The sequence below is a fragment of the Adiantum capillus-veneris genome, chromosome 28 (genome assembly GCF_014529385.1).
Source record: "Adiantum capillus-veneris isolate H3 chromosome 28, ASM1452938v2, whole genome shotgun sequence".
NCBI lineage: Eukaryota > Viridiplantae > Streptophyta > Polypodiopsida > Polypodiales > Pteridaceae > Adiantum > Adiantum capillus-veneris.
This window is the reverse complement of record NC_140958.1, coordinates 136,135,535-136,162,071: the sequence shown is the minus strand read 5'-3', so window position 1 is coordinate 136,162,071 and position 26,537 is coordinate 136,135,535. Positions and strand designations below refer to the sequence as shown.

The 26,537-nt window shown below is 44.3% G+C and overlaps 2 protein-coding genes across 2 annotated transcripts in view; one reads left to right on the top strand and one right to left on the bottom strand.

The window, feature by feature from the left end:
- LOC147421359 (FAD-dependent oxidoreductase family protein) overlaps positions 1–25,154 on the top strand; it is a 68,160-nt gene extending 43,006 nt beyond the window's left edge. The window contains exons 5-9 of the mRNA XM_086504123.1: positions 19,400–19,451; positions 19,530–19,691; positions 19,777–19,888; positions 24,413–24,539; positions 24,626–25,154. Coding sequence (XP_086360249.1) covers positions 19,400–19,451; positions 19,530–19,691; positions 19,777–19,888; positions 24,413–24,539; positions 24,626–25,097 — 925 coding nt within the window. The 3' untranslated portion in view covers positions 25,098–25,154. The remainder of the gene's footprint in view (positions 1–19,399; positions 19,452–19,529; positions 19,692–19,776; positions 19,889–24,412; positions 24,540–24,625) is intronic.
- Positions 1–26,142, bottom strand: part of LOC147421358 (uncharacterized) — a 68,917-nt gene extending 42,775 nt beyond the window's left edge. Inside the window, exon 1 of the mRNA XM_086504124.1 lies at positions 26,024–26,142. Within this exon, the coding sequence (XP_086360250.1) occupies positions 26,024–26,142 (119 nt within the window). The remainder of the gene's footprint in view (positions 1–26,023) is intronic.
- Positions 26,143–26,537: the final 395 nt, after the last annotated feature.

Genomic DNA, 26,537 nt, shown 5'->3' with positions numbered 1-26,537 from the left:
AATCTAATGATCATAGTGTATGCAACCAAAGGATATGCATCTATTCTAGGTGTCTGGACATGCATGGTCTGCGAACAGACTCACAAAAATGCCAGATCACTTCCTATTCTAGACTGACTTGGCAGAACTGAACCCTGGTCATGCTATAGCTTGTCCACGGACACAGAGTTGGATGTGTCACGTGACATTCCCTCCTTTTCAAAGTGAGGTATTGGTACCGAACTGTATGGTGTCGTGGGAGATCGCCAACAGTGTCTGGAATCCATGGAAGGACTCTTCGCCGGCCCACTCTGATGCGTGGGTCGTGCGATACTTGAACTTCATAAAGGTCTGCAACGCTTGCTTCTTTGGGCCGTGCCGAAATCAACCCAAAGTCTTCTTAGTCTCCTTCAACGGTTCCACTTCTTCTATGGACGTAGGTCCACCTTCTTCAAGAATCTCCAAGGCTGAAAATTCCTGAAACCACTTCCAACACAAAAACATGAACATACCTATTCCATGTTAAGTGACTGGAAAAAATCTCGTCTTCCTAAAAGACTCTGCATGCAATGTAGATGAACAAATAGACGAAGTGCCAAACCGTTCACCACACACACGCAAACAATGAGATCGAATCTTGTCTTGCTGATCTAAATCAATCAATTGTGGCAACTCACAACGGGAATGCCCATGCTTGGTGCTTATACTTTCTGGTGCTCTTCCTACAACTGTGTCGTGCCAAGGAAGAGACATGGAATGTGACTTCCTTGAATGCATACTTTTCAGCTTTTTATGAGAAATCCGCATACATCCGTGCTCATTCATGATTAAATCGTGCTCAACGTTCAATATGTCATGCCTATGAAAAGGGATCACATAAACACGTTGACTAAAATACAGGAAACGATCACGAATGAAACACTCGAACAATGCGTACTGACGAATCATGCGAACACATAGTACTTCGTGTAAGGGTTCTTTGGACCTAGGCTCGAGAGCCAAGATCGGTTCTTCCTGAGGGGGTTCTTTCTGAGTGGGTTCTTTGGACCTAGGTTCGAGAGCCAAGATTGGTTCTTCATGATTGATCGAATCTGCAATGTGGTTAGCTTCACTAGAGAAAGTATCAACTAAACCATCATTCTTGTGAACAATCACATCATCTTCATGCAAATCATCATGCTTGTTAGAAATCATATCTTGATCATCATGCAAATCATCATGCTTGTCATTGTCATTCAAATCATCATGCGTATCATTATCATTCAATTCATCAAGCGTATCATCAAGCAAATCCTGTGTGTCATGCTTTGGAGAAGCAGAGACTGAGAGAGTCTCCTTCTCTTGAATCCTTTCAATCTTCGCCTGCATATTAGAAATGAGAGATGGAGAATGAACAACTCAGATACAATAGGGATAGACTCCCCTCTGAGCTTTACATCCAAAACATGAGTTTTGCCCCTATGCTGAAGGGTTATCGTCTTACTGAAGGCATCCAGCACGCCATGTACCCTGAACATCCACGGAATTCCAAGTAGCGCATCGCACCCTTCCAATGGCATGATATAAAATTCTTCTGTGTCTACATATGGCTGAATATGCAGACGCAACTTTCCATTTATGAGAGTAACACACTCTGAGTGGCCAGGACATGCCAACCCTACCTTTGCCCTGTACCCCATCTCTTCATGCCCAACTTCATAGCTGACTCTGGTGAGATAAAGTTTTCTTTGGCACCTGGATCAAAGAAGCCGAGTGCCATTTGATCTCTAACTTTACCCCATGCTCTGCATAACTCGCTGGCATCTGTACTGGGCTTGTCACCCACCATATCTGGCACCAAACCTGCCGTGGGTTTACGCTTCTTGCCTTTTTGGTCCTCTTTATTATTTGAGTTAGCTGGTCTTTTCCTTTGTGGACAATTGGTAGCAAAGTGACCAGGCTGCTTGCATATAAAGCATTTGTTTTTAGCCATTAAGACCTTTTCCTCGAGCGACTTACGCACAAAAGGCTTCCTTTTTTGTTTCCTTGCCTGTGCTCCAGAAGTCCCGGCCGAGTCCTTATCCTTGTTGGCCTTTTCTGACCCCTGTGACGCTTCAAGAGCCGTTCACAGAGGGCTTCTTGTCTGAATTTTTCTTTAGCTGTCCTCCTTTTTCGTTGCTCGGAAACCCACTGTCCTCTCCTTTCAACAAGGCAAGACCAATGTTAGCAACTTCCATGAGCTAGGTGAGGGTAACCACTCTGTTCTTAGTACAGTAGTCCTGAAGCCCTTTAGGCAGCACTTCTCTATATGCTCTGTCAATGGCACAAATCTGTAGGAGATTACTGAATGTAACGCTTTACAAATCCTCCGATTGTACTCCAGCAAGCTCTTGCAAGTAGCCGAAGTAAGCTGGTGCCAATCTGTCATGACGTCGGCTTCAAATTCATTTGACAGCCTAGCAGATGCAAACATTTGCTTGAAGGTAGACCCATGTGGCGGGTGCCTGTCCTTGCATTAACAATGTCGTCCACCATGTAAGCGCATTGTCTTGACCTTAGAGGCCTCTGTAAAATTCCCTCCTGCATAAGTTGTATCAAATTGCTGGAGGAAAGTAAGAGCCTTTGCTTTATCCTCGAAGCCGCTGAAAGTGCTAAACTTTACAGCTGCACCGCCTTCTTTGTAAGCTTTCGGCTTTTCCAGTGCCCCTAAATTGTCATAAGGAATTGTCTGCAACATGGGCACTGTAGTAGGAATCATTGGCGCGTCTTGGCCATTGACATTTTGCGTCATAGATGCCATATCTGGCTGCTGTCCAGAAAAACCAGCCATGCTAAAATTACCATGTGGCATTTCCAAACTGGCCTTGGTTGCTCTGAAAACCTTGCTGCATGTCGATGCTACCATACATAGGGTTTGACATCATGCCTTGCATACCCCCAAACACTGTTTTTGGCATGTACGGCTGGCTTCCACGCGCATAACCAACCATACTCTGGAACACAGATCCACCCTCGAAATACCCAGGATGTACCGTGGGTGGTGGAAAAACTGAATGCATTGCCTGGTAACCAATTCCCTGTCCATTTAAGACAACATGTGTGCTCTGAAAGGTGGCGGGCTGAACTGGCAAAGCTTGTAGAATAGGCGTCCTAACCACCTGTTCAAGGATGGGAGGAACCTGTTTTGGAGCCCCTGACTCCGCAACATGCGAGTGCTCCCTATCTTGTTGGGATGCATGAGATACTTCGGCTTGAGCCTCAACATGCTCTGTTTGCAGTGTAGGTTGCCTTGTTTGCTGTGGCACTGCTGGCGCTTGCAAGAACTCCACAAACCTTGGGTTCTGCACCAGTTGTGAAAACACATTCACCGTGGCAACTAACTGAGTCTTGAACGCGTCATCCTCAAGTTGCCCAATCATAAAGCCCTGTACTGGAGGAACATTCACATTGGGAAGAGGTACTGACATGGGTGGCCGTGAACTCTCGCCAACCTCAAACACCATAGGAATTTCCTGCCTTTCCTGCGGAGAGGAACCCTCTTCCATAATGCCTTTCCTTTTGTCGGGCATAGTGTAATCCCGCGTTCCTGTACTCTGTGTCTTTACCCATAACAACCGAGGCTCACTTCTCGAGGAAAAAGTGATTCTATCCCGGCAATGGAACTATGAAACCGGCCCGTAGGGCGGTAGACTTTGGCTTTCACCCGAAATTATTTACTTTACTTTAGATTTTCACACACAGAGAACTTTGCAAAGGTAACCTGCGACGGAAATTAACACTTCAAGCACACACATGGCTCGGAAGCTAGAATGCTCCGAGCAGACGCCGACAGCCTGTAGGCCCCACAATTGGTGGCCCTCTCTATATTTCTTCAGTCTTTAAGAGGGTAAATTACAAAGAAAAGTCCTGGGAATTCTTTACCTGTATCCAACTAGATACCACCTATTCTGGCGAGATTTCGGTAGCATAACAGCCCCAAAACTTTCCCGAAACCAATTCCCCTGCTGGAACTCACTTCCATTGACATAAACCCTTTGTTTTCTGCCCAAAAACAGTAAATTCATCACGCTGTATTTACTGATTTTTTTTCCTGTTTTCAGCCCTAAACGGTCCCTGAGTTGTCCTCTATCAGTGGGGCACTATTCCCAATGGTTTTGGCATCCGTATGGCTGAAAAACAGTCCAAATTCAGTGCATAACCAACGCTGAAACGCACCGGTACGGTGAGGTTATCACCCTCACCGGTGCCTGCTTTTGGAGCAGTAGTTAGCAACCCCTGTTCGTGCTCAGAGAGGTTCTTGCCTTAACAAAAACACATATGACCACATAGCTGTACATGAGTCAAATGAAGAGCCCTCTTGTGGGGCATCACATTGAGCACGTAGAGGAGAGAGAGCACTGTAAGGTGTGCAGGACATGACTTCTTGCACTACACTGTACATGAGAGGTAAAGCTTGCAGTCAATAGCTCTTCACCTTTGAAAAAAACTTGCAAATGAGCTCTCCTAGCTAGAAATTCAGGGCTACCTCTTGTTGCATGACGAAAGTTCATGAAAATATGCCACTTGGCACATTTACAAGTAATTTTCGCTTAAAAATCTCCCGACTGGTTGCCCAGTTGACTTTGCAGTAGAGTTCTAAAATGTTCCCCTTGTCTTCCGGAGGTAATGACGTGAACAAATTTCATGGTCCAAAATAGTAGTTCCCTAAATTTTAGGGGATGCTTCCATTGGACTTCCGCTGGTCATCTGAGCATCTATCTCCACTGGGACCGCATCCAAAAATGCAATGTAGCCCAACTGTCGGGTACTTTCCTTTGGTGACCCCACCTAGGCACTGTGCGTTTATTGAGTTCATTTCTTAGCATCCACCAACTTGCTAAGTGCGACGGGGGGACCTACATGACCTTGAATTGAGCCTAGACATGCTTCTACTATACGAGTTCTTGTGCCGACCAACTTTCCATCTCGGGTGAAACTACCGTTCACATTGGCTATACAATGTCCGACCATTTGTAACTTTAAAAAGAGGTTCTCAAAAATTAAACAAAAATCATCGGAAAGAAACCAACAACTAACGTTAGCAATTGCCATGTCCTCGGGACATAGTTAATAGTTGCCACGTCCTTGTGACATCCTTCTCCTCCATCCACTTCGCATGCAATGCTGGATAGTTCACTTTACCTTTCTCTTTCCTTTCCTTTCCTGGTGAGCCAGTATCTGTTCTTGAACGAGTATCTCCTCGATCTCCTCCACTTCAACAGACTCACATGAAAAGCATTGTAAATCTTTCAAGTTTTTGGCGACTTCAGTCTGAAGGATACATCATTTATCTTATCTTGATTCTTTTCGTTTCCTTAGGCGTGCCTTCTCAAACCGTAAGAGCACCCAATCATCTTCCTTTAGCTGCAAGTCATGTCAAATCTTGTCGGCTGTCTTTTTATGCCGTGCTTGAAACTTCTCAAGAGCCTTCTGCACCTCGGCAAAAGCAGTATCCAAAAGTCTTATGCTAGGTCTGGGGAATTGTCTGATCTACCATCTGATTCCCTTTTTCCTTTCTTTTCTTGTGCCCTAGGACTTGTGGGTAGCGTTTTTCGCGTCCCCTGTCCATTGACGCGGTAGTCTCAATCATCGGAACCCTAAGACGCATTATCATTTGATCCTCTTTCTTTGGAATCCTTTGATGAACCTGCATTTGGTTCCCTTGATTCATTCTTTTCAATTTGGCAGACTCTTGCCTTGTTGAGGTGGATACTATCCTGTCCGTAAGATAAGTGCATTTGGTTCCCTTGATTCATTCTTTTCAATTTGGCAGACTCTTGCCTTGTTGAGGTGGATACTATCCTGTCCGTAAGATAAGTCAATGAACCGGCATGCGTTCCAAATCGTTCCTTAGCATGTTGCATAAGTCTTTGAATAAAGGCAGACTTTTGGCGCAGACAATAGTCTGGAATCTCTTTTGGCAAACCACAACAAAACCGCTCAATCTGGTCTTTCAAAGTAAACTTCGAAACGACGACATTGGCAAATAAGTATCCCAAAACCTTTTGCAGTAGGCATCAAATGTATCGTTCTCGGTCATTTTCAAGTGCCAAGCTGTGATGACATCTATCGCATATTCATCTGATATCCAAGTTGACGTCAAAATTGTCTTGAATTTTAATCGCGTCGCAGATGCTTCTTTACGTTACAACAGAGTAGACCACCATGCCGGTACAATTCCTTTCAAGTAAGATGCCGCCTTTCGCACCCTCGAATGTTCTGAGAACTGTCCTCTAGAGAAGGCGATGCCAAACTCTTGCACAAACTCAAGGGCTCGATGGGTAGCTTGGTAGTCTAAAAACGTCTCAAATGTGACGGCCTGACTCCCTGCCTTGGACTCCTTGGTTTTCTTGTTGATCTGGTCACTGTCAAAAGAGGACGAACTCTGCTCCTCTAAATGGTTAGATGGCCTTCCATGCCTTGTAGACTCCTTTTTTTTTTCAAAAAAAATTTACCTCAAAAGAGTCTTGTCTTTGGTGCTTAGAAGTTGAGGAACCTTGTTAGCACCCTCGAATACTTCAAATGGCGCCTTTCCTGTGTGTTGTTGTAGGCAAACTTCACCCATGGAAAATACTTTTCCCATTAAGTCTTCTGATTCAAAATATAAGACTTCAACAAATCCAATTCCATTGAATTGGCTATCTCAAATTGCCCATTTGTCTGCAGGTGGAACGAGGACGAGAATTGTAACTGCGTGCCAATGTTCTCCCAGATTGCCCTCCAAAACAACCTAGTAAACTGGGGATCTCTATCCAAAGCAATGACACTCGGGCATGCCATATATTCGGAAAATCTGTGAGAGCAACCGTCACAAACTAGGTGACGTGGCATGGTGGGCATGTGGTGACAGACCCGGCACACACATAAATTTGTGGCTGTGACGTGCAAGGCTACGGCTTGACTCCCTGCCTTGAACTCCTTGGTTTTCTTGTTGATCTGGTCACTATCAAAAGAGGACGAACACTGCTCCTCTAAACGGCTAGATGGCCTTCCATCATGCCTTCTAGACTCCCTTTTTTTTTCAAAAAAAAATAAAATGTCACAAACTAGGTGACGTGGCATGGTGGGCATGTGGTGACAGACCCGGCACTCACACACAAATGCGTGGGCATGACGTGCAAAGCTTCTGGATTCTATGCTGAATGCTGATGTGGCATTGCCATACGGACCCCCACGATTTACGGCACAAAAAGCAGAACCTGATGATGTGGTTGGCTGTATGGAAATTGACTACGCTGATTTTTGGCAGTTTTTGGCTACGCAAAGCAAGAGAGAGAGAGAGAGAGAGAGAGAGAGAGAGAGAGAGAGAGAGAGAGAGAGAGAGAGAGAGAGAGAGAGAGAGCTCTTTTGATAAACATTGCTTTATTTGTGAATGCTTTTAATGGGCAGCTTTTGGGGCTCTGCTCTTGGCATCCCTTGTAAACCTTTATAAGTGTGGTTTGGGCTCCCACTTCTTAGAGCATCTAGACGCAGAGTCTGAGAGCGAGACCCTCCCACTTCTCTGTACTTTGAGCACAAATTTAATACAAAAAGAAATACCAAAAGGGGCACCAGTCTATGGGGCCAATATCTCTAGGCACGGAACTCCGCTGGGCCGTGTCGAATCAATTGTGAATTGTGAACTATTTTGAACTGAATTCCTGTCGTGTCGCGATAGAATCCTGACTTGGAGTGCCCAAGTTTGTCACACAAACAGTTTCGCCAAATGGTCGGACGTAAATGTCTTTTTTGCCGGAATGAAGTGGGCCTCTTTACCGAATCTATCGATGACATCATGCCCACTTTGAGTCTTGGGGAGATCAAAGATGAAATCCATTGCGATGCTTTCCCAAGGGCAGATGGGAATGGGTAAAGGCTGTAAGAGCCCGTGTGCTTTATGTCTGCCAAAACTTGACCTTTTAGCATACTAAACAACTGCAAACAAAGTCATCCACATGGCCCGACCTCGAACTAATTAGCCATTCATACCCTTTGTACATCATGCATCGGGCGCGCTCCCGTCTTCATCGCTGTGTCTTACAAGGCATAAGCAATAAAGAATTCCAGGTTACTCATGGGTTCTCTCGGAGAATCTGACAAAGATAACACCTTTAGGTGGGCATGCAAAAGAAAAGTTGAAACCCAACGCAAGAACTAAAGAAAAGAATGAAGAATTGGACAGATTCTTGGTGGTAAATTTTGCCAGAGCGGAGTACAAACGTCAACTGCAGGTTGACACATGTGAAAAGATTGATCAAGTACTACAGTGACCTGAGACTTGCGAAACACCTAAAAAATTACCCGATTGATGATATTTACTCGAGATGGCGTGAGGCCATTGCAATTTGCTTCTCCTCTCATGTCGGGAGGAAAGTTGAAAGCACAAACGAGTGCAGAAAAGCGGAACCTGTGCTCGTAGGAAGAGCCGGACACGACTCTCGAATAGAAGACGAACAAGAGGATCACTAGAAGATAAACCAAAAAGTTACAGAACAACAGCCGAGCGTAGAAATGAAAAGATGAAAGCAAGACTGGTACCACATTGCGCAGGGACTGACTCGAATCACATAAACGAAAGCACAAAACTTTGCCATGCATGGGACAAAGTGAAAGATCAAGAAGCCCTCATTTTTCTTTGATGGAGGAGCCAAGGCCAACTTCATTGGCGGCTCGACTTGCAATTACGCTCGATAGGCTAAGGCCACAGACGGAGGTAGCTCTAGAGGCACCCGGACGGGATGTTGCCATTACACCTATCATTGGCAAACTCGTTTGCATTGTCAGGGGTATTTAGGGCACGAGGACTTTTATATCATGCCTTTGGAAGGGTGTGATGTCCTTCTAGGAATCCCTTGCATGGTTGACTATCGGGCTAAGAAAGCAACTTTGACGAATGAGAAGGACAAAGAGACTGTCCTTGATGGAAAAAAACTAAAAGGTCGAATATGTTTGACCTCAAAAAGGAACGACAAGATTTTCTGCAATAGAGGCTGATTGTTTCTCTGAGGGCGTACTAGGCGAGTTGCCTCCTTTACATCCTGAAGATAACATAATTGATTCTTGGTGGTACACCATCGAACCAACCACCTTACAAAGTTAGCTGAGGCCAAAATAAAGAAACAATGAACCAAAACAAATTTCCACATTATGAGGATCGATGATATACTCGACAGACTTCAAGGTTCTACTTGCCAAATTGATACGAAGAGTGGTTATCATCAGATCTGAGTTGCTCCTGGAGATATCTACAAAACAGCTTTCAGAATGACTTTTGGGATTTTTAGAGAGTTTTACAGACACTACGGAAACATAGATTGGTTATAAATGCGAAAAAGAGTGAACTTTTCTTTCTTGAGATACACTTCTTAGGACATATCCTCTCAATAGTAGGGGTAAAGATGGACCCAGCCAAAATTGAAACTATTTGTTATTGGCTTGATTTGAATAATGTTCATGAGGTTCGAAGCTTATCTGGGCCTATGCTCATATTATTGATGGTTCATTCAGAAATTTGCAAAGAGAGTTTCTACTTTGCATATGTTGACTTAGAAAGGAGTTCCTTTTATTTGGGACCGACAAAGATTGCAGCCTTTGAGACTATCGAAGAAAAACTTGACTAGTGGACTCGTGTTGGCCTTACCAGACTTGCAAAAGCCATTTGAAATTTATTGTGATGCTAATGGTCACAGTTTGGGAGCAATCTTGATGCAAGAAGGCCATGTAACGGCTTATGAGAGTAGAATGTTTTTACGTCCTGAAATGGTTGCACAGATTTATGAAAAAGAGCTATTGGTAGTGATCCATACTCTTACTCAGCGGCGACACTATTTACTCGGAGCTGATTATACAGTCTTTACGGATCATTAGAGTTTACGCTACTTCTTGTCACAGAAGCAGTTTTCGGAAAAGCAGATGCGATGGGCTACCCTCCTGTCATAGTTTCATTGCTAGATTGTCCACGTTCAAGGACAAAAGAATTTAGTGGAAGATGCATTGTGTCGAAAGCCCTTTGTTGTGGCTATTTTTGGAATTCATCACAGAAGCTTCGAGGATATGGTTGATCAGTACGCCATGGATCCTGAGTTTGTTGATATTTTTACTAGTATACAGGATGGGGAGACAATTTCAGGCTATTCCATACGGGGGCTATTTGATGCAGAAAACGATGTTGTGTTACACAGCCCTTGAGGGAAAAGGTTTTAACAGAGTGCCATTGTCCACCTTTTACGTGCCACTGCAACATAGATACCACCTTGAAGGGTGTGGAGCGTTACCTGTATTGGCCGAGGCTTAAAAAGGAAAGATTCTTTCAAAAAAAAAAAAAGTGTGTTGCAAAAAAGGATCAGATCCTCCGTAGAAGAAGAATCTTTCTGTCCTCTGATACCACTATAACAGGCTTGGACACTCCAAGCGAGCAATCAATAGCAACAGACAAAGAGAAACTTTATAATCACTGAATTTTAATAGAGAGAGAGTCGACACGGCCCGGCGTAGTTCTGTGCTAGAGAGATTGGCAAAAAGACTGGCGCCCCTTTCAGTATTTCTTTTTCATTAATCATTGCAAAGTACAACTCCCGCTGTCCTCGGCTCTCACGCTCTGCGTCCAGATGCCCTTGAAGAGTGAGGCCCTTGGGTTCCTTTTATTGTTAGGTGCAGCGGAATGATTGTTTGTGCTTTGCTCAAGATGAGTGCTCCGAACTGTGCTCAAGGTTCCTTTAAGTTCTTATGGAAGGGAGAGCCTTCCGTTCTTAGTGGACTGTGCTATGATCACGAACAAGGTGAATGGACAATGTGTGTGCAAGTGTATGAGACTGAGAGATAGAAAGAGAAGAGAGATACGACACCAGAGACGTTGTAAAACCCTCCTCCGAAGGCCCCACTCTGGTCGGCGAGAGTGGTCTACTTTTGATTGCACAAAGTGGTACAATGCGTATGCAATGGACTGATGCAACTTGGACTATGCCGATGACGACGACGGTGATGACGACGACGACTTGATAGCTGAAATCTGAGACCTTCTATCTGCTGATTTTCGGGACTGTTCGGTGGCTGAAAATGACTGTTTTGGCTGCGTTTTTATTTATGGGCTGAAATTGGGGGAACTTCTGCAATATAGGCTGAAAACTTGCGTTTTTAACTGCTGAAATTCTGCGTTTTTAGGGCTGATGTCGCTGGCTGAAAACACTGAGGACTTGCAGGCTTGCTAGCGTTTTTGGGCTGAAAACGCTGATGATGGCTGTAGCGTTTTTGGCTGAAAAACGCTAGGGCTGCCCACTGCCAGCGATGGGAGAAATCTGCAAACTCTAAGATGCTGATGGTGATGGCGATCATGCATAGGATGGAAATGCCATGGATCTGGGTACTGCTGCCGTAGCGGAAATTGTCAATACAGAAAACGCTAGGGGTGCTGAGGGGTTACTGCTGAGAAGTTGCCTGTTGAGCGGGAAGCTCCTGTTGCCTCTTCTGCCAGAAAGTGCTAACTTGGGTTTGCTTATATATTAACTTAGCAAAATTGCCCTATCTACTTTTGTTGGAAAGTCACTTAAAAATAATAAGTGAAAATAACCAAAAATAGGGAAAATAGGCTAAATGCACTGGAAAATTCTCTTGACTGAATCTGATGGATTCTGAAGGGAATACTGATGATCATGCTGTGTGCAACCAGAGGATATGCATCTACACTCAGTGACTGGACATGCACGGTCTACGAATAGACTTACAAAAGTGCCAGATCACTGCTAATATCTAGACTGACTGGACTGACTGAACCCTGCTGTGGTGTAGCTTGTCCACGGACACATAGGGTTGGCATGTGTCACGTGACATTCCCATTCTTTTCAAAGTGAGGTACTGGTACCGAACTGTATGGCGTCGAGGGAGATCGCCAATAGCATCCGGAATCTTGGAAGGGCACTCTAATGTGTGGGTCGTGCGGTACTTGAACTTCATAAAGGTCTGCAACGCTTGCTTCTTTGGGCCGCGCCGAAAGCGACTCAAAGTCTTCTGTGGCTCCTTCGATGCTTCAACTTCGTCTAGAGTCCTGCTTCCTTCTTCTTCAAGAATCTCCATGGTTGAAAATTCCTGAACCATTTCCAACACAAAACCATGAACATACCCATTCCATGTAAAGTAAAATATTGTCTTCTCTAAAGACTGTGTATGCAATGTAGATGAACATAGAGACGGATTGACAACCGTTCATCAAACACATGCAAACAATGGTTTGATCGAAATCAATTAACTGTGGCAAATCACAATGGAAATGCCCATGCGTGGTGCTCATACTATCATGTGCTCGTTCTACGAATGTGTCATGCCAAGGAAGAGACATGGAATGTGACTTCCTTGAATGCATACTTTTCAGCTTTTCATGAAACATCCGCATACATTCGTGCTCATCCATGAGAGAAACGTGCTCAACATACAATATGTCATGCCTATGAAAAGGGATCACATAACGATGTTGACTAAAATACAGGAAACCGTCACGAATGAAACATTCGAACAATGTGTGCGTATTAATCATGCGAACACATAATACTTCTTGTGAGGGTTCTGTGGACCTAGGCTTGAGAGCCAAGATCGATCTTTCCTGAATGATCGAATCGTCCTGTGGGGGTTCTTTGGACCTCGACTCGAAAGTCAAGATCGGTTCTTCGTGATTGATCAAATCTACAACGAGATTAGTTTCGCTAGAAAAAGCATCCACTAATACATCATCCTTGTGAACAATCACATCTTCTTCATGCAAATCATCATGCTTGTGAGAAATCACATCTTGATCATGCAAATCATCATGCTTGTCATTGTCATCCAAATCATCATGCAAATCATTATCATTCAAATCATCATGCTTCTCATAATCATGCAAGCTCCACAGAAAAGTCTCTATCCACCAACAGTTGTGGTGTCTTCTTTGGAAAGTCAATGTTCCCATATATCGCAAACACAACCATATCTCTTGTAAGTTCACTCATATGGTATGTCTACCGATCTAATTACGTCGTATCCCCTCTAGAGTCACAACTGTCAATGTCGAACTAGAATGCAAGATCCCTGGTAGATCTCATGCCCAAAAGAAATGATCAAGCCATTGTCGAGGATATCGCAAGCTGCAACAGCCATCGATAGACCACAAAAACCATCATTGGATGGTGTCTTGTTCGTGGGTAATCGAAGAAGAGGCAATTGGGGAATTGGGAGCATGTTGTCCAGCTAAAAACACACCTTCGAGGGGCTTAAAATACCGCTGTCCTGTCCGCGTGCCCGTATGCTCCTGGATCCTACTGGAGCTACAAATAGTGTGCGTCTCTGCGTCGAAAGGCTGAAAAGAGAGTACATCTCGAAAGCAATTATCATGATGCCAAGGTCGTCGTCAAATCGATGTAGAAAGCGATGTGGACGGAGGTGCCATTGTCTGGTCGAGTGCCAATTTGCAACCGAGAATGAGATCCGATGTGACTCGTCACTCTTGATTCGCCAAGGGAAGACCTGAACCTTGTGGGAGGTGTTGCTCTGGTTGTGAACATGTAGCAGAGAGCTGAGGGTGATTGACCGCATGTAAAGGCGAATGTAGATCTTAGAAGCCAATGCAAAGGAAGGCTGATGCCAATGGTGCGTGTCACGAGGACGTGGCAACTGCTAACCTTAGTTGTTGGTTTCTTTCCGATGATTTTCGTTTAATTTTTGAGACCCTCTTTTTGAAGTTGCAAATGGCCGGACATCATATGGCCAGTGTGAAACAGTAGTTTCACCCGTAGACGGGAAGTTGGTCGGCACTGGAATTCAAGTAGTAAAAGGGTGTCTAGGCTCAGTTCAACGTCATTTAGGTCCCCTCGCCACACTTAAAGTTGGTAGATACTAGGAAACTAACTCAATGGAGGCACAGTGCCAAGGTGGGGTCACCAAGTGTAAGGTGCAGCGGAATGAATGTTTGCGCTTTGCTCCAGATGAGTGCTCCGAACTGTGCTCAAGGTTCCTTTTGTTCTTATGGAAGGTAGAGCCTTCCGTTCTTAGTGAGAGAATGCTATGATCACAAACAAAGTGAATGGACACTATGCGTGCAAGTATATGAGACTGAGAGATAGAGAGAGAAGAGAGATATGACACTAGAGACGTTATAAAACCCTCCTCCGAAGGCCCCACTCTCGTCGGCGAGAGTGGTCTACGATTGATTGCACAAACTGGTACAATGATGATGCATGAAACTGATGCAAGTCTAGGCTATGTCGGCGATGACGACGGGGACGACGAGACTGACCTAAGGGGTGAAATCTGCAATCTTTCTACTGCTGTCCAAAAACGCTATGGGCTGAAATCTGCTACAAGTCCAAAAACGCTGATTTTGGGGGCTGTTTCTGTGGGTCTTTGTCGTTGAAATTCTGCAGGTTTAGGGCTGAAAACTGAGGTTTCTTAAGGCTGAAAACTGATGGTCTTTCCGGGCTGAATCTGCTACTCTTTGAGGGTTGATCTTGATGGTCTTCTACTGCTGAAAATGGCGATGTCACTAGTGTAGTTCTGAAACGCTAATCCTCATGAAAACGCCAGGGCTGCAATCTGATGCAAAACGCCAAGTGCTGAGAGGTATGGCGATCACCACCTTGATGGAAACGCCAGGGGATGCTGATGGTTCTTCTTGCTTGGAGGGGGAAACCGCCAAGGTCTTGTTGGAGAAGTTGCTTGCTGAGCTTGGCTCCTGTTGCCTCTTTTGCCAATTAGTGCTAGTCTAGGTTTGCTTATATACAAACTTACTCAATTTGCCCTACCTACTTCCAACAAAAGTCACTTAAAAATAATAAGTGAAAAATGTCAAAAATAGAGAAAATAGGCTAAAATTACTGAAAAATTTCCTTGACTGATTATGGTGGATTCTGATGGGAATGCTTATGATCATGCTGTGTGCAACCAGAGGATATGTATCTACACTAAGTGACTGGGCATGCACGGTTTGCGAACAGACTCACAAAAGTGCTAGATCATTTCCTATTCTAGACTGACTCGACTGAACTGAACCCTGCTGATGCTGTAGCTTGTCCACGGACACATAGGGTTGGATGTGTCACGTGACATCTCCTTCTTTTCAAAGTGAGGTACTGGTACTGGACTGTATGGCGTCGAGGGAGATCGCCAATAGCATCCAGAATCCTGGAAGGGACTCTTCGCCGGCCCACTCTGATGTGTGGGTCGTGCGGTACTTGAACTTCATAAAGGTCTGCAACGCGCTTCTTTGGGCCGCGCCGAAAGCGACACAAGGTCTTCTGTGGCTCCTTCAATGCTTCAACTTCGTCGAGAGTCATGCTTCTTTCTTCTTCAAGAATCTCCATGGTTGAAAATTCCTGAAACCACTTCCAAAACCATGAACATACCTATTCCATATAAAGTGACTGGAAAAAATCTTGTCTACCTCAAAGACTGTGCATGCAATGTAGATGAACAAAGAGACGGAGTGCCAAACCGTTCACAACACACACGCAAACAATGAGATCGAATCTTTCTCTTATGATCTAGAGCAATCAACTGTGGCAAGTCACAACGGAAATGCCTATGCTTGGTGCTCATATTGTCATGTGCTCTTCCTACCACTGTGTCGTGCCAAGGAAGAGACATGAAATGTGACTTCCTTGAACCCATACTTTTCAGCTTTTCATGAACAATCCGCATACATTCGTGCTCATTCATGAGTGAAACGTGCTCAACGTACAATATGTCATGCCTAGGAAAAGGGATCACATAAAGACGCTGACCAAAATATAGGAAACGATCACGAATGAAACACTCGAACAATGCGTGCGTATCAATCATGTGAACACATAATACTTCCTGTGAGGGTTCTTTGAACCTAGGCTCGAGAGCCAAGATCAGTTCTTCCTGAATGATCGAATAGTCTTGTGGGGGTTCTTTGGACCTCGACTCGAGAGCCAAGATCGGGTCTTCGTGATTGATCGTCTCTGCAATGAGATTAGCTTCACTAGAGAAAGTATCAACTAACACATCATCCTTCTTGTGAACAATCAATCACATCCTCTTCATGCAAATCATCATGCTTGTGAGAAATCACATCTTGATCATGCAAATCATCATGCTTGTGAGAAATCACATCTTGATGCTCATCATTGTCAATCAAATCATCATGCTTTGGAGAAGAAGAGACCGAGAGAGTCTCCTTTTCCCGAATCTCTTGCATCTGTGCCTGAGCTTGAGAAACGAGTCGCAAGAACTCTTTCATGTGTTGGTCGTTCTTTCCTTTGACGGCTGCTGCCATTATTTCTTGGTGTTTGCGCTCCATTTCTGCTTTTCTCTCTGCTTTTCTTTCTGCGTGTCTGCGTTCCATTTCTGCCATTCTTTCTGCATGTCTTGCTTCGCGTTCTAACTTCCTTGCCATAAACATATGGTCCAAAGCCTCCATAGGAGTTAGTGCAATCCTTGATGTAGATGGGGAAAGGGGAGGGTCGGAAAAACCTCCTGGTGGGGAAAATTCTTCTTCACCTCTCTCATGCTCATCACCTCCAAGCGAAGTATCCATTCCGCTTCGAGTGATGACCATTCTGAAGTCGTGGGTTCTTGTGGTCTTGGGTTCTTAAGTTCACGAGGAACTTGGGTTCTTGGGTCTTGAGGTTCTTCTTTCGCTTGCAATCTGTGTTCGATAAGGATCTTCTCTTCACCCGAGTTCTTCTCTTTTCCGCGGGCGCACCTCTTGGCGGCCTTGCGCTCACACCAAGGTTGCTTTTTCCCACCTCACGTCGATTGGCCGGCGGTAAGTGCATGGTCCGCTCTCAATGAGTGAAAAGAGGCACAAGGGGAGGCTGGACAAGCCCTTCTTTCTTGGGATTCCTATCACTCTTTAAAACGCGATTAGGTGTCGACACGCCCAAGCGAACTTGGGTTCGTGCGACCTCAACAAGCAAAAAAAATCTTGTGATTCTTGTGGTTCTTTCCTTGAGTGATACAGAACACTGCCAAAGCTATGATACCAATGTAGGTGCAGCGGAATGAATGTTTGCGCTTTGCTCAAGATGAGTGCTCCGAACTGTGCTCAAGGTTCCTTTTGTTCTTATGGAAGGTAGAGCCTTCCGTTCTTAGTGAGAGAATGCTATGATCACAAACAAAGTGAATGGACACTGTGCGTGCAAGTGTATGAGACTGAGAGATAGAGAGAGAAGAGAGATACGACACCAAAGACGTTATAAAACCCTCCTCCGAAGGCCCCACTCTCGTTGGCGAGAGTGGTCTACGATTTTGCACAAACTGGTACAATGATGACGCATGAAACTGATGCAAGTCTAGGCTATGTCGGCTATGACGACGGGGACGACGAGACCGACCTAAGGGGTGAAATCTGCAATCTTTCTACTGCTGTCCAAAAGCGCTATGGGCTGAAATCTGCTACAAGTCCAAAAACGCTGATTTGGGGGCTGTTTCTGTGGGTCTTTGTCGCTGAAATTCTGCAGGTTTAGGGCTGAAAACTGAGGTTTCGTAAGGCTGAAAACTAATGGTCTTTCCGGGCTGAATCTGCTACTCTTTGAGGGCTGATCTTGATGGTCTTCTACTACTGAAAATGGCGATGTCTACTACTTCAGTTCTGAAACGCTAATCCTCATGAAAACGCCAGGGCTGCAATCTGATGCAAAATGCCAAGTGCTGAGAGGTATGGCGATCACCACCTTGATGGAAACGCCAAGGATGTTGATGGTTCTTCTTGCTTGGAGGGGGAAACCGCCAAAGTCTTGTTGGAGAAGTTGCTTGCTGAGCTTGGCTCCTGTTGCCTCTTTTGCCAATTAGTGCTAGTCTAGGTTTGCTTATATACAAACTTACTCAATTTTCCCTACCTACTTTCTAACAAAAGTCACTTAAAAATAATAATTGAATAATGTCAAAAATAGGGAAAATAGGCTAAAATTACTGGAAAATTCCCCTAACGGATTCTGATGGGAATGCTTATGATCATGCTGTGTGCAACCAGATATGCATCTACACTAAGTGACTGGGCATGCACGGTGTGCGAACAGACTCACAAAAGTGCTAGATCATTTTCTATTCTAGACTGATTCGACTGAACTGAACCCTGGTCATGCTGTAGCTTGTCCACGGACACATAGGGTTGGATGTGTCACGTGGCAGGTTCAATTTCAAGAACCACGAACAAAGATGTGCGTTTTTGACACTCTAGTGGCTTCAACTATGCTCTATGGGGTTCAGATTTGGGGGCCCTCAGTGGACCACTAGGGCAGATCTGGTAGCACTGATGGGTGGAGATGTATGGAGAGGCCTTTTGTCTCTATGATCTCTTGGATGATTCGTGCTAAGGCCTCAGTGCCACATGAGATTATTCGGGCTGAGCTAGCTGCCCCTCCTCTTGCAGTTGAGGCCCTTATTAAATCAATTTCCTTCATGCATAATTTATGGGACCTTCTTAGAGACAGATATGCTCAACTAGCCAGTTATGCCAGTTATGTCATATAGAGCCAGAGACAGAGTTACATCACATTTGTCATTGTCCGATATACTATGAGATAAGAGGGATTTGGACCGTTGGCTAGAGTCATGAGATATCACATTTGTCATTGTCCGGTATACGAGGGCTTTGGACCGTTGGCTAGAGTCATGAGACATCAGGATCAGAGATGCTTCGGGTTGTTGTTGCTGGAGCTGTGTAGACACAAGGAAAGTCTCTTGAGGAGACCAGGTAGTGGGAGACGTTCACGGAGGGAGATTACTGACTTCTTAGAGCAGGGACTCAGCAGTAGGATAAGCATACTTCATAGCAGACTTCAGAGCCCACTTCTACTAGAGGTATATTAGTGGACAGAGCCACTGAGCTCGGGAGAGCTAGACGCCCACGTCTACGGGGGCGACCGCGAAATCGATGGAGGCTCCACCAGAGATCAAGACTATTCTAGCATGACATGGGAGACGCTCAGTACGACTATTTACAGAGGTGGAAAGCGACAAAGCTCTTCAACAACTGATGCAATACTTTCTCGGACAATGCCCGATGCCAGGCATCCTCGGGCATGGATGATGATTTTGCGAGGCGAACGATTTTAGTCTTTCACTTTACTTGATCTTATTTTTGTACCGAGACATTGGATTTAATCCACAAGGATTGTATTAGTTTGGTCTCATAGGTCATTTTGGCCTTTTGGAGACGTTTAATATAACATTTCATCTCTCTCTCTCTCTCTCTCTCTCTCTCTCTCTCTCTCACACACACACACACACACACACACACACACACACACACACACACACACATTTGTTGAATATATATTTATTTAAATTGTGTGTGCCTAGATAGTGCATGTGCTCCGTGGCCCCCCCCCCCCCCCCCCCCCCCCCCCCCCCCCGGTTTCCTTGGGCCCAACCCACCGCTTCTTTTCACTTGGCATTTTCTTCTTGCTCACTGGAATGTTTAATTTTCAAGCAGAGGAATACTGAGGCCCCCAGCATCACAAAAGCACTGTCTTGACTTTATCAAGGTTTGCACTTGGTTAATTAACATAGCAAACCCTAGGTTATGCATCCTCATAGTTTCATAGTTTCCATTTTTGGTGTAGTTTGTGAAGCTATCTTCAGGTCAACATAAGGATATTGCAGGGCTTTCTTGCATTAATGGAGTGGAGGCAAATGCACTTCTTCCTGGGCTAGCCATTTCTTCGGATGACTGTGCTTTGCATATTAGTGAGGGTTTGAACATTGATCCCTTGCAATACCTACAGGTTTGTAAGTATCAAATTGCAAGATTGCAGTGGAGTATTCCTTTTAGCTTTTAGATCATGGTGATAACTGTGATATTTTTTCAAGGGGCTGTGGAGAGCTTGCGAGCTTTACGCTGAACGTAACTGTGTTGAAGGTCGATCATGCCCGAGTGCAGCATTCAAGAAGCTACATATCACTTCACTCTCATGCCTTGCAGGTTATTGGTGTTTTGTTTTGGTGTATAATCAATGTGTTTTTTCAATGGTTACACTAGTTCTGTGTTTCTATTTCTTTTTTCTGGTAGACAAAAGGATATGTACAATTCATGTAAGTTCTTTTTGCCGATGTGCAAGTCATCTAAACTGTAATTAAATTCCAATTGATATCCCTGTTGTTGTCAAGTTTTTTACTCTTAATTTGGTTCATTTGAGATAAATGTATTCGAATTCCCCTGTGAAGGATCTTGTTTTCACTTTGCAAGCAAGAATGACAGTTCCCTCCTCTTTACCAAAAATGCTTGTTTGAACTTTGGTTGATGACACGAATTTTTTTTATAGAATTTCTTGGCTTAAACCCCTTAGAAGTGTCACAGTAGTTACCTTCAAGTTGATTGCTGAAACCATGTTTGGAGCACTTTCTGGAGTTAAGTCCTTTACTTCCCATCATCTTTCAAATACTGCAAAAAGAACTTCTCATTGCAGGAAACAATAAGGATATGACTACCAGACAAAAAGGTAGGGAATTCTTTTGTACTGCAAAACAGCTTCATACATTGATTGTGTGATGGAACAGAGAGAGGGGGAGCTGAAATCAAATGATATGTACTGTTAGCGTCTTCAAGAGATGGAACGATTTATAAATCAACAAGGTACAACTATCAGATACACGATAAAACTCTCAGGGGGGAAACCAGACCATATTGAAAATGGAAGTTCTATCATAGGCCGCTAAAGGAGTGGTGGGAGTGGAGCTGAAATGAACTGAAGTATAAGAAATTTTTGCAAATGAGTTTCATTTGAGATAAACACATGCATTGTCATGACAGCTTGATAGAAACTGGGAGCCACAGTAATAAACAATTACTCCAAGACTGATTATCTCAAAAGGTGCCGCATAGGTGGGTGTTACAGGACATCACCACCTCATTCTCACTCGAGCAATGGTTTTTTATATCCTTGTGCCCATGTGATCCCTATGTGTTCATCTTATAGTCACAAGGGAACACTGTTCCAAGCTTTTGGAACAGGGGATTACATTCTATTGAGAGAGCCGTTCCCCATGCTTGTTCTGAAAAGATATTGAATACTATGTCCTTAAACCTCATTAAGCCTCTTTTTCTATCCTTTGAACGCTCCGACACATAGAAAAAGAGAGCCTCTTTAACTCACAAAGAAAAAGAGCCCTCCTTTTCTGGATGCTTGAAGTGGCTGAGCTGTAGAACACGATCCGGTATGTGGTGTCCACAATGTGAGACTGATCGCTTCAAAGAAGTACATATGGAAAGGTACGGAGTGTACGGTACGTAATCAATACGTAAGGTACGTACTTATGTACGGATCGACCTTTAAGGTACGTGACCAGTACGTAACATTTGTAACAACAAAAAGATATTGACTTTAGCCTTTTTCAGCCTATACATACTAGGAACTACTTAGAGTCTAGACATAGATACTACTTCAAACATCCATTAGATACTGCTTCAATGTCCATTAGATACTACTTCAAATGTTATCCGTACTTAACTCTTAGAATACATCACTTAGTCAAATTTCAATAGCACTAAACATGAGTCACGATTGCGAAAAATTAAAACTTAAAACTTCAACATACCATGATACCGGAATCAAAATACATAAAACATCAAGAGTCAAGATTGAGGACTGATTATCAATCCTCATACAAAGATGGATACATCATCCTATAGTGACCAGTCTAGACTCTACCATCAAAAAGACAAAAAAATGGGAATACACTATATAATACAATAAACTTTAGTCCATTGCGCAATGGCAAGATGCCCCTAAAAAAACAAAAAAACAAAAAATAAAAATAAATTTGTGGGGGGGGGGGAAACCCGTACGCTATCTATCCGTACGTACGGAACCGTACCGTACGGAACCGTACCGTACGGTACCGTACTGTACGGATCCGTTCGTACATACGGATGCAACCCTGTTAGTGATAGAGAAATCCATCAGTTGTCTCACTCTCTGCACATATGCTTTGTGTGTAGGTGACCTGCTCTATAGGATTGTCTAGGTCTAGGTTGTTTGGAGTGTAAAACACTGTCACAAATTGATGACGTGGCATGATTGCACCTGACGGAGCTGAGAGCGAACTGGAGGAGTCTTGAGAACTCGGATTATGTCTGTACGCCACGAAAAATCTGCTGTGATTTGCAGGCTTCATATGGGTTATTGGCTTGGCATCCATATGGCTTGTTGATGTGGCAACATACGATAGGGTGCTCAAGTGGCAATTTTACTCTTGGATAGCTTTTTGGGCGCCAGTTGTAAGTAGCTCCAGTGAGGATGAGAAAAAGCAGAAGAAGGGGAGAAAAAGCAAGAAAAAGTCTAGAAAGCACAGAAAGCAACCTAGCAGTTTAGAGGATGAGATCTCCTCCTGTTCTGATAGTTCAGACAGTGAGAAAAAGAACAAGAAAACTAAGGAGTTCAAGGATGGAGGTCAAGCAATCACTTTTGACACGTTTTCAGGCTATCAGGTACCCATCAAGCCCTTGAAATCATACAGCAGTCGACATTGCCTTCTCGGGACCAAGGTATGAAGGGCGGCGTTTTATTTAAAAGGAAAGGCACAAACATGTTGCACATAGAAGCACCTAAGACGTGGATAAAATTCAAGATTATTTTCACTTCTCGATGGTTAACGAAAGAATATGAAGATGTAATCACGGCTTGGCATCATCTGAGATTGAAGGAGGAAGACATAGTGGATGACTATTGCCAGAGGTTTGGGGATACCTTTCTGCCAGTGTCCTCGTTTTGGAGGATCACTTTGAAGGACTAAATTGAGTGGTTTTGTTGCGGTCTACCCAAAGAAACACGGTGATTTTGCCTGCAAAAGAAATTTGACTGCATTGAGAGACTTATGGGACATGCGAAGGAAGGTTTTGGTATGCATACCGGCTCATTGACCTATCCTACGAACAAGCGAGTGTCCACCTCTATAGGGCAAGAGTCTTCCAAGGAAAGGAAAGAACCAAGGAAACTAGCTGATAGTTCAATTGATTTATCCTACGAACAAGCCAGTGTCCACCTCTACAGGGCAAGAGTCTTAAAAGGAAAGGAAAGAACCAAGGAAACTAGCTGATAGTTTATGCGAGAGTTATGCAAAAGCAAGGGAATTAGTTGATAGTTTATATCACAGAGTTTTGAAGAAGCAAGGGATTCAACTGATAGTTCATTAGAGGATTCCGAAGATTCAGATTGAGATGCCGGTGGACGGGAGGCTAGGACAACAACCAACAGGTCCAAGGGCACAAGAAAAGAGAACAGAAAGGTAAGCTAGGTCCACTGATAATTTGGTCAAGGACACTTTTTGGCTTACAATGCAAAGTGGATGGGGGGTGTTAGGGTAAGCCCAACTTGTGGCACCATGTGGGAAAGCCCTCTAGCCACCTAGGAAAAGATAAACGATGAGATGGTCCAATAGCAAGAGGACTTGGATGTCCTTTTACACACGCAAAATCAATAAACAAATAACCATTTGGGTGCGCTGGCAGTTTAGGGCTCTTGTGCAAAGCATCTTGCGACACCATCTTCTCCATTTCCCTTAACTCTCTTCCTTTTTTTTTCCAGCTACAGTAATTCTTGAATCGCCAAAATGTATCAAGTTTTGCAATTTATGGTAGTTCACTCAGCACTGTTTTTTGTCCGTCCACTCACCGGAATTGGTTACATGGAAGCCTTCATAGATGGCTTTCTTGATCAGATGTTCCAAAAGACTCACTGATATATCTCCAGCATGCTAAAATGTACTTTGCCCTTAGTTCATCTCTTTGTGAAGTCTGTCAATGGCATCACAAACCATGGGTGAACAAAATAAGTCTAGGCACATGTGAATCCGGTAGAGGTGGCTGTCGTGACATTGTATAGAGACTAGCTGCATATCATCCCCAAGCATCAAGAGATCAATGGGCAATGCCCCTGGAGAAAGCGCCAAGTTGCTCTTTTTTCTACAGAGACGCTGATGCACACTCACTGGTCCTCTTTCGTTTTGTTTTGGGATGTTTAACCTAGAGGTAACGCCAGTTGGGTCTCAGCCCATACATGCTGGTTCAAATCCTGCTCATAATTGGCAAGCCATTTTGTTCTCCCTGTTGATTACACATCCTCGAGCCATGCATGTTTAATTTTAGTCCCATGCATTTGATGCATCCAGTTGGACTTACCATTGGATTGTCTACTTGAACTTCCTTATAAAGGCTGGGCGTATGTCTCCCTCTGTTCCCTCTCAGAAAATTTGCTTGCACTGTCCTGATCCAGATAAAACTCTCAAAATAAGGTATTGTCACAGAATTGGAAGGAGTATCCTAATTTGTTTTTTTCTTCGCTTGTATGTGCTAAGTGCAGCGCTGTTTCATCCTTTTTGTGTGGTTTGGTTAAATATTTTTGCTTTTAGGGAAAATCTTAATAGGTAGGCTTCCAAACAAATGTCATGGGGTAGCTTGTGTCTCTGATAGTAAGATTGCCTTGCATATTAAGGACTCCTTTTCTTGCAGATGATTATGATGCAGTAGTGGTTTGCATGGGAGCTGGGGTTAGCAAGCTGGAGGAACTTTCAGGAAAGCTACCCTTGACATATTGCCGAGGAGTGGTTGCTCACCTTGTTTTACCTCCTGGAAAAGAGTAATCTCTGACATCTACAACTTACAACATTTGTTACATGCCTTTGCATATAGTGCTTCTTTTGTTTACACCCGCTTTACTTGTAGGGAAGAGATGGAGTACAAAGGACCCTCCATTCTGGGTGATACATGGATAGCAGGACAAGGGTCTCGCAACGTCATTCTAGGAGCAACAAAAGACTGGGATAACTGTGATACTAGTGCAAATGTGGAGGCTGAGGCAGCTGCAACTGCTTGTTCTGAGCTTTTTACCAAGGCTGCCACGTTTTACCCTCCCATAAAGAACTGGTTATTACAAGGAACTCGTGCTGGCGTGAGAGCTATGGCACCCCGCACACCATATGGAAAAGTACCTCTGATTGGTTGCATTGATGATATACTGAATTATAGGCCCTCCAGAAAGTCTTCCTGTCCATATTACTGGATTTTCGGAGGGCTTGGTTCAAGAGGGCTCATATATCATGCATGGCTAGGTAAGAAGTTAGCTGAGGCTGTGGTTTCTAGGAATGAAGCTTCTCTTCCTAGAGAATTTTTACTATGGAAGTGTGGAAGAAAATAGCAAGCAAGCTTTTGTGTTTCCCATTGACTTACTATAAAGGTAGCTGTTTTTCTTGAGCCAGAATGTCTTTCATCACTTTCTTTTGTGGGGGTCGTGTGTGTGTGTGTGTGTGTGTGTGTGTGTGAGAGAGAGAGAGAGAGAGAGAGAGAGAGAGAGAGAGAGAGAGAAATGAAATGTTATATTAACGTCTTCAAAAGGCCAAAATGACCTATGAGACCAAAAAGTAACAATTGGTGAATCTGATACCATGTCTGAGTACGGAAATTACCAATTTACAAAGTTACCAAGTTACAAAGAACTAACACTAAAACACTAAGGCACTAAGGAGAATGGGAATGGGGGGGGGGGGGGGGGGTGGTGTTGTGTGGTTTAGATGAAATCTCTCATCGGTCGTTGTCGGATCTCATCGACTTCCTCCATGGTCAGAACTCTGGTTGGGCGTCTTGCATGTCGAGCTAGAGTGATCTGTATCCTCTGTTGCAACCTTCGTCGGTAGTGGGAGACCCCCCGAGGTCGTGGACGTCTGGATCTGCCAAGTTCAGTGGCTCTATCAAGCAGTGTACCTCTAGTATGAGTAGGCTGTAATGATTGCTCCGTTTGCTCTCCTCTGTTTGGTGTAAAGAACTCTGTGATTTGTATCTGAGACTGTCTTCCCCTGATGTCCTCAGCAAGCTCTCCCTAAGTCTGCGCAGCTCTAGCAGGAACAATCCGACACTTTTCTGATCCTTGTATCTCATGACTCTAGAAAAAGGTCCGAACCCTTCTATGAACAAGTAGTGGAAATGTCCGCGTATCTCATAGTATGCCGGGCAGTGGCATGTGTAGTGCAGTTCTGTCTCTGGCTCTAAGTTACATGGTGACATATCCTGGCTCTTGTCGGCACCCCTCGGAATTGGTCAGTCTCGATCTGGAGGTGATGTGAGGATGTGCGCATCTGTCCAATAGCGCATCTTATCCCATGAGATAAGTGTGTATCCATGTATGGTGGCCTAGTCACAAAGCCGTCCTCCGTGAGTTGGAGAAGATGCTCTCTGTAGAAGGCCATCTTCGTGCCCAACTTCTGTGTTGACTGTATCCATGTGCTCTTGGTGTTTAGTTGAATCAGATACTGACGTATGAGCCAGGTGATCTCTTTCCGTGTGAGAGACAAGGAAGGGTGCATCCAAGGAGTATTGAAGCGGAGGTAATCTATCCATATTGAGACCATGCGATTGGAACCATGATGCCATCTGTCCATACCAACATGCTGTATCGCCTTGTAGAGCTAGTTGTTGAGATGACTCTAGGGCAAGCCGAGCGTATCTGTCTCTGGGGAGATCCCATAAACCGTGCATAAAGGAAACTGATCTCGTTAGTGCCTCCACCACGAGGGGGGGGAGGGGGGGGGGGCGCTAGCTCGGCTCGGATAATCTCATGTGGTATTGAGGCCTTATCCCGAAT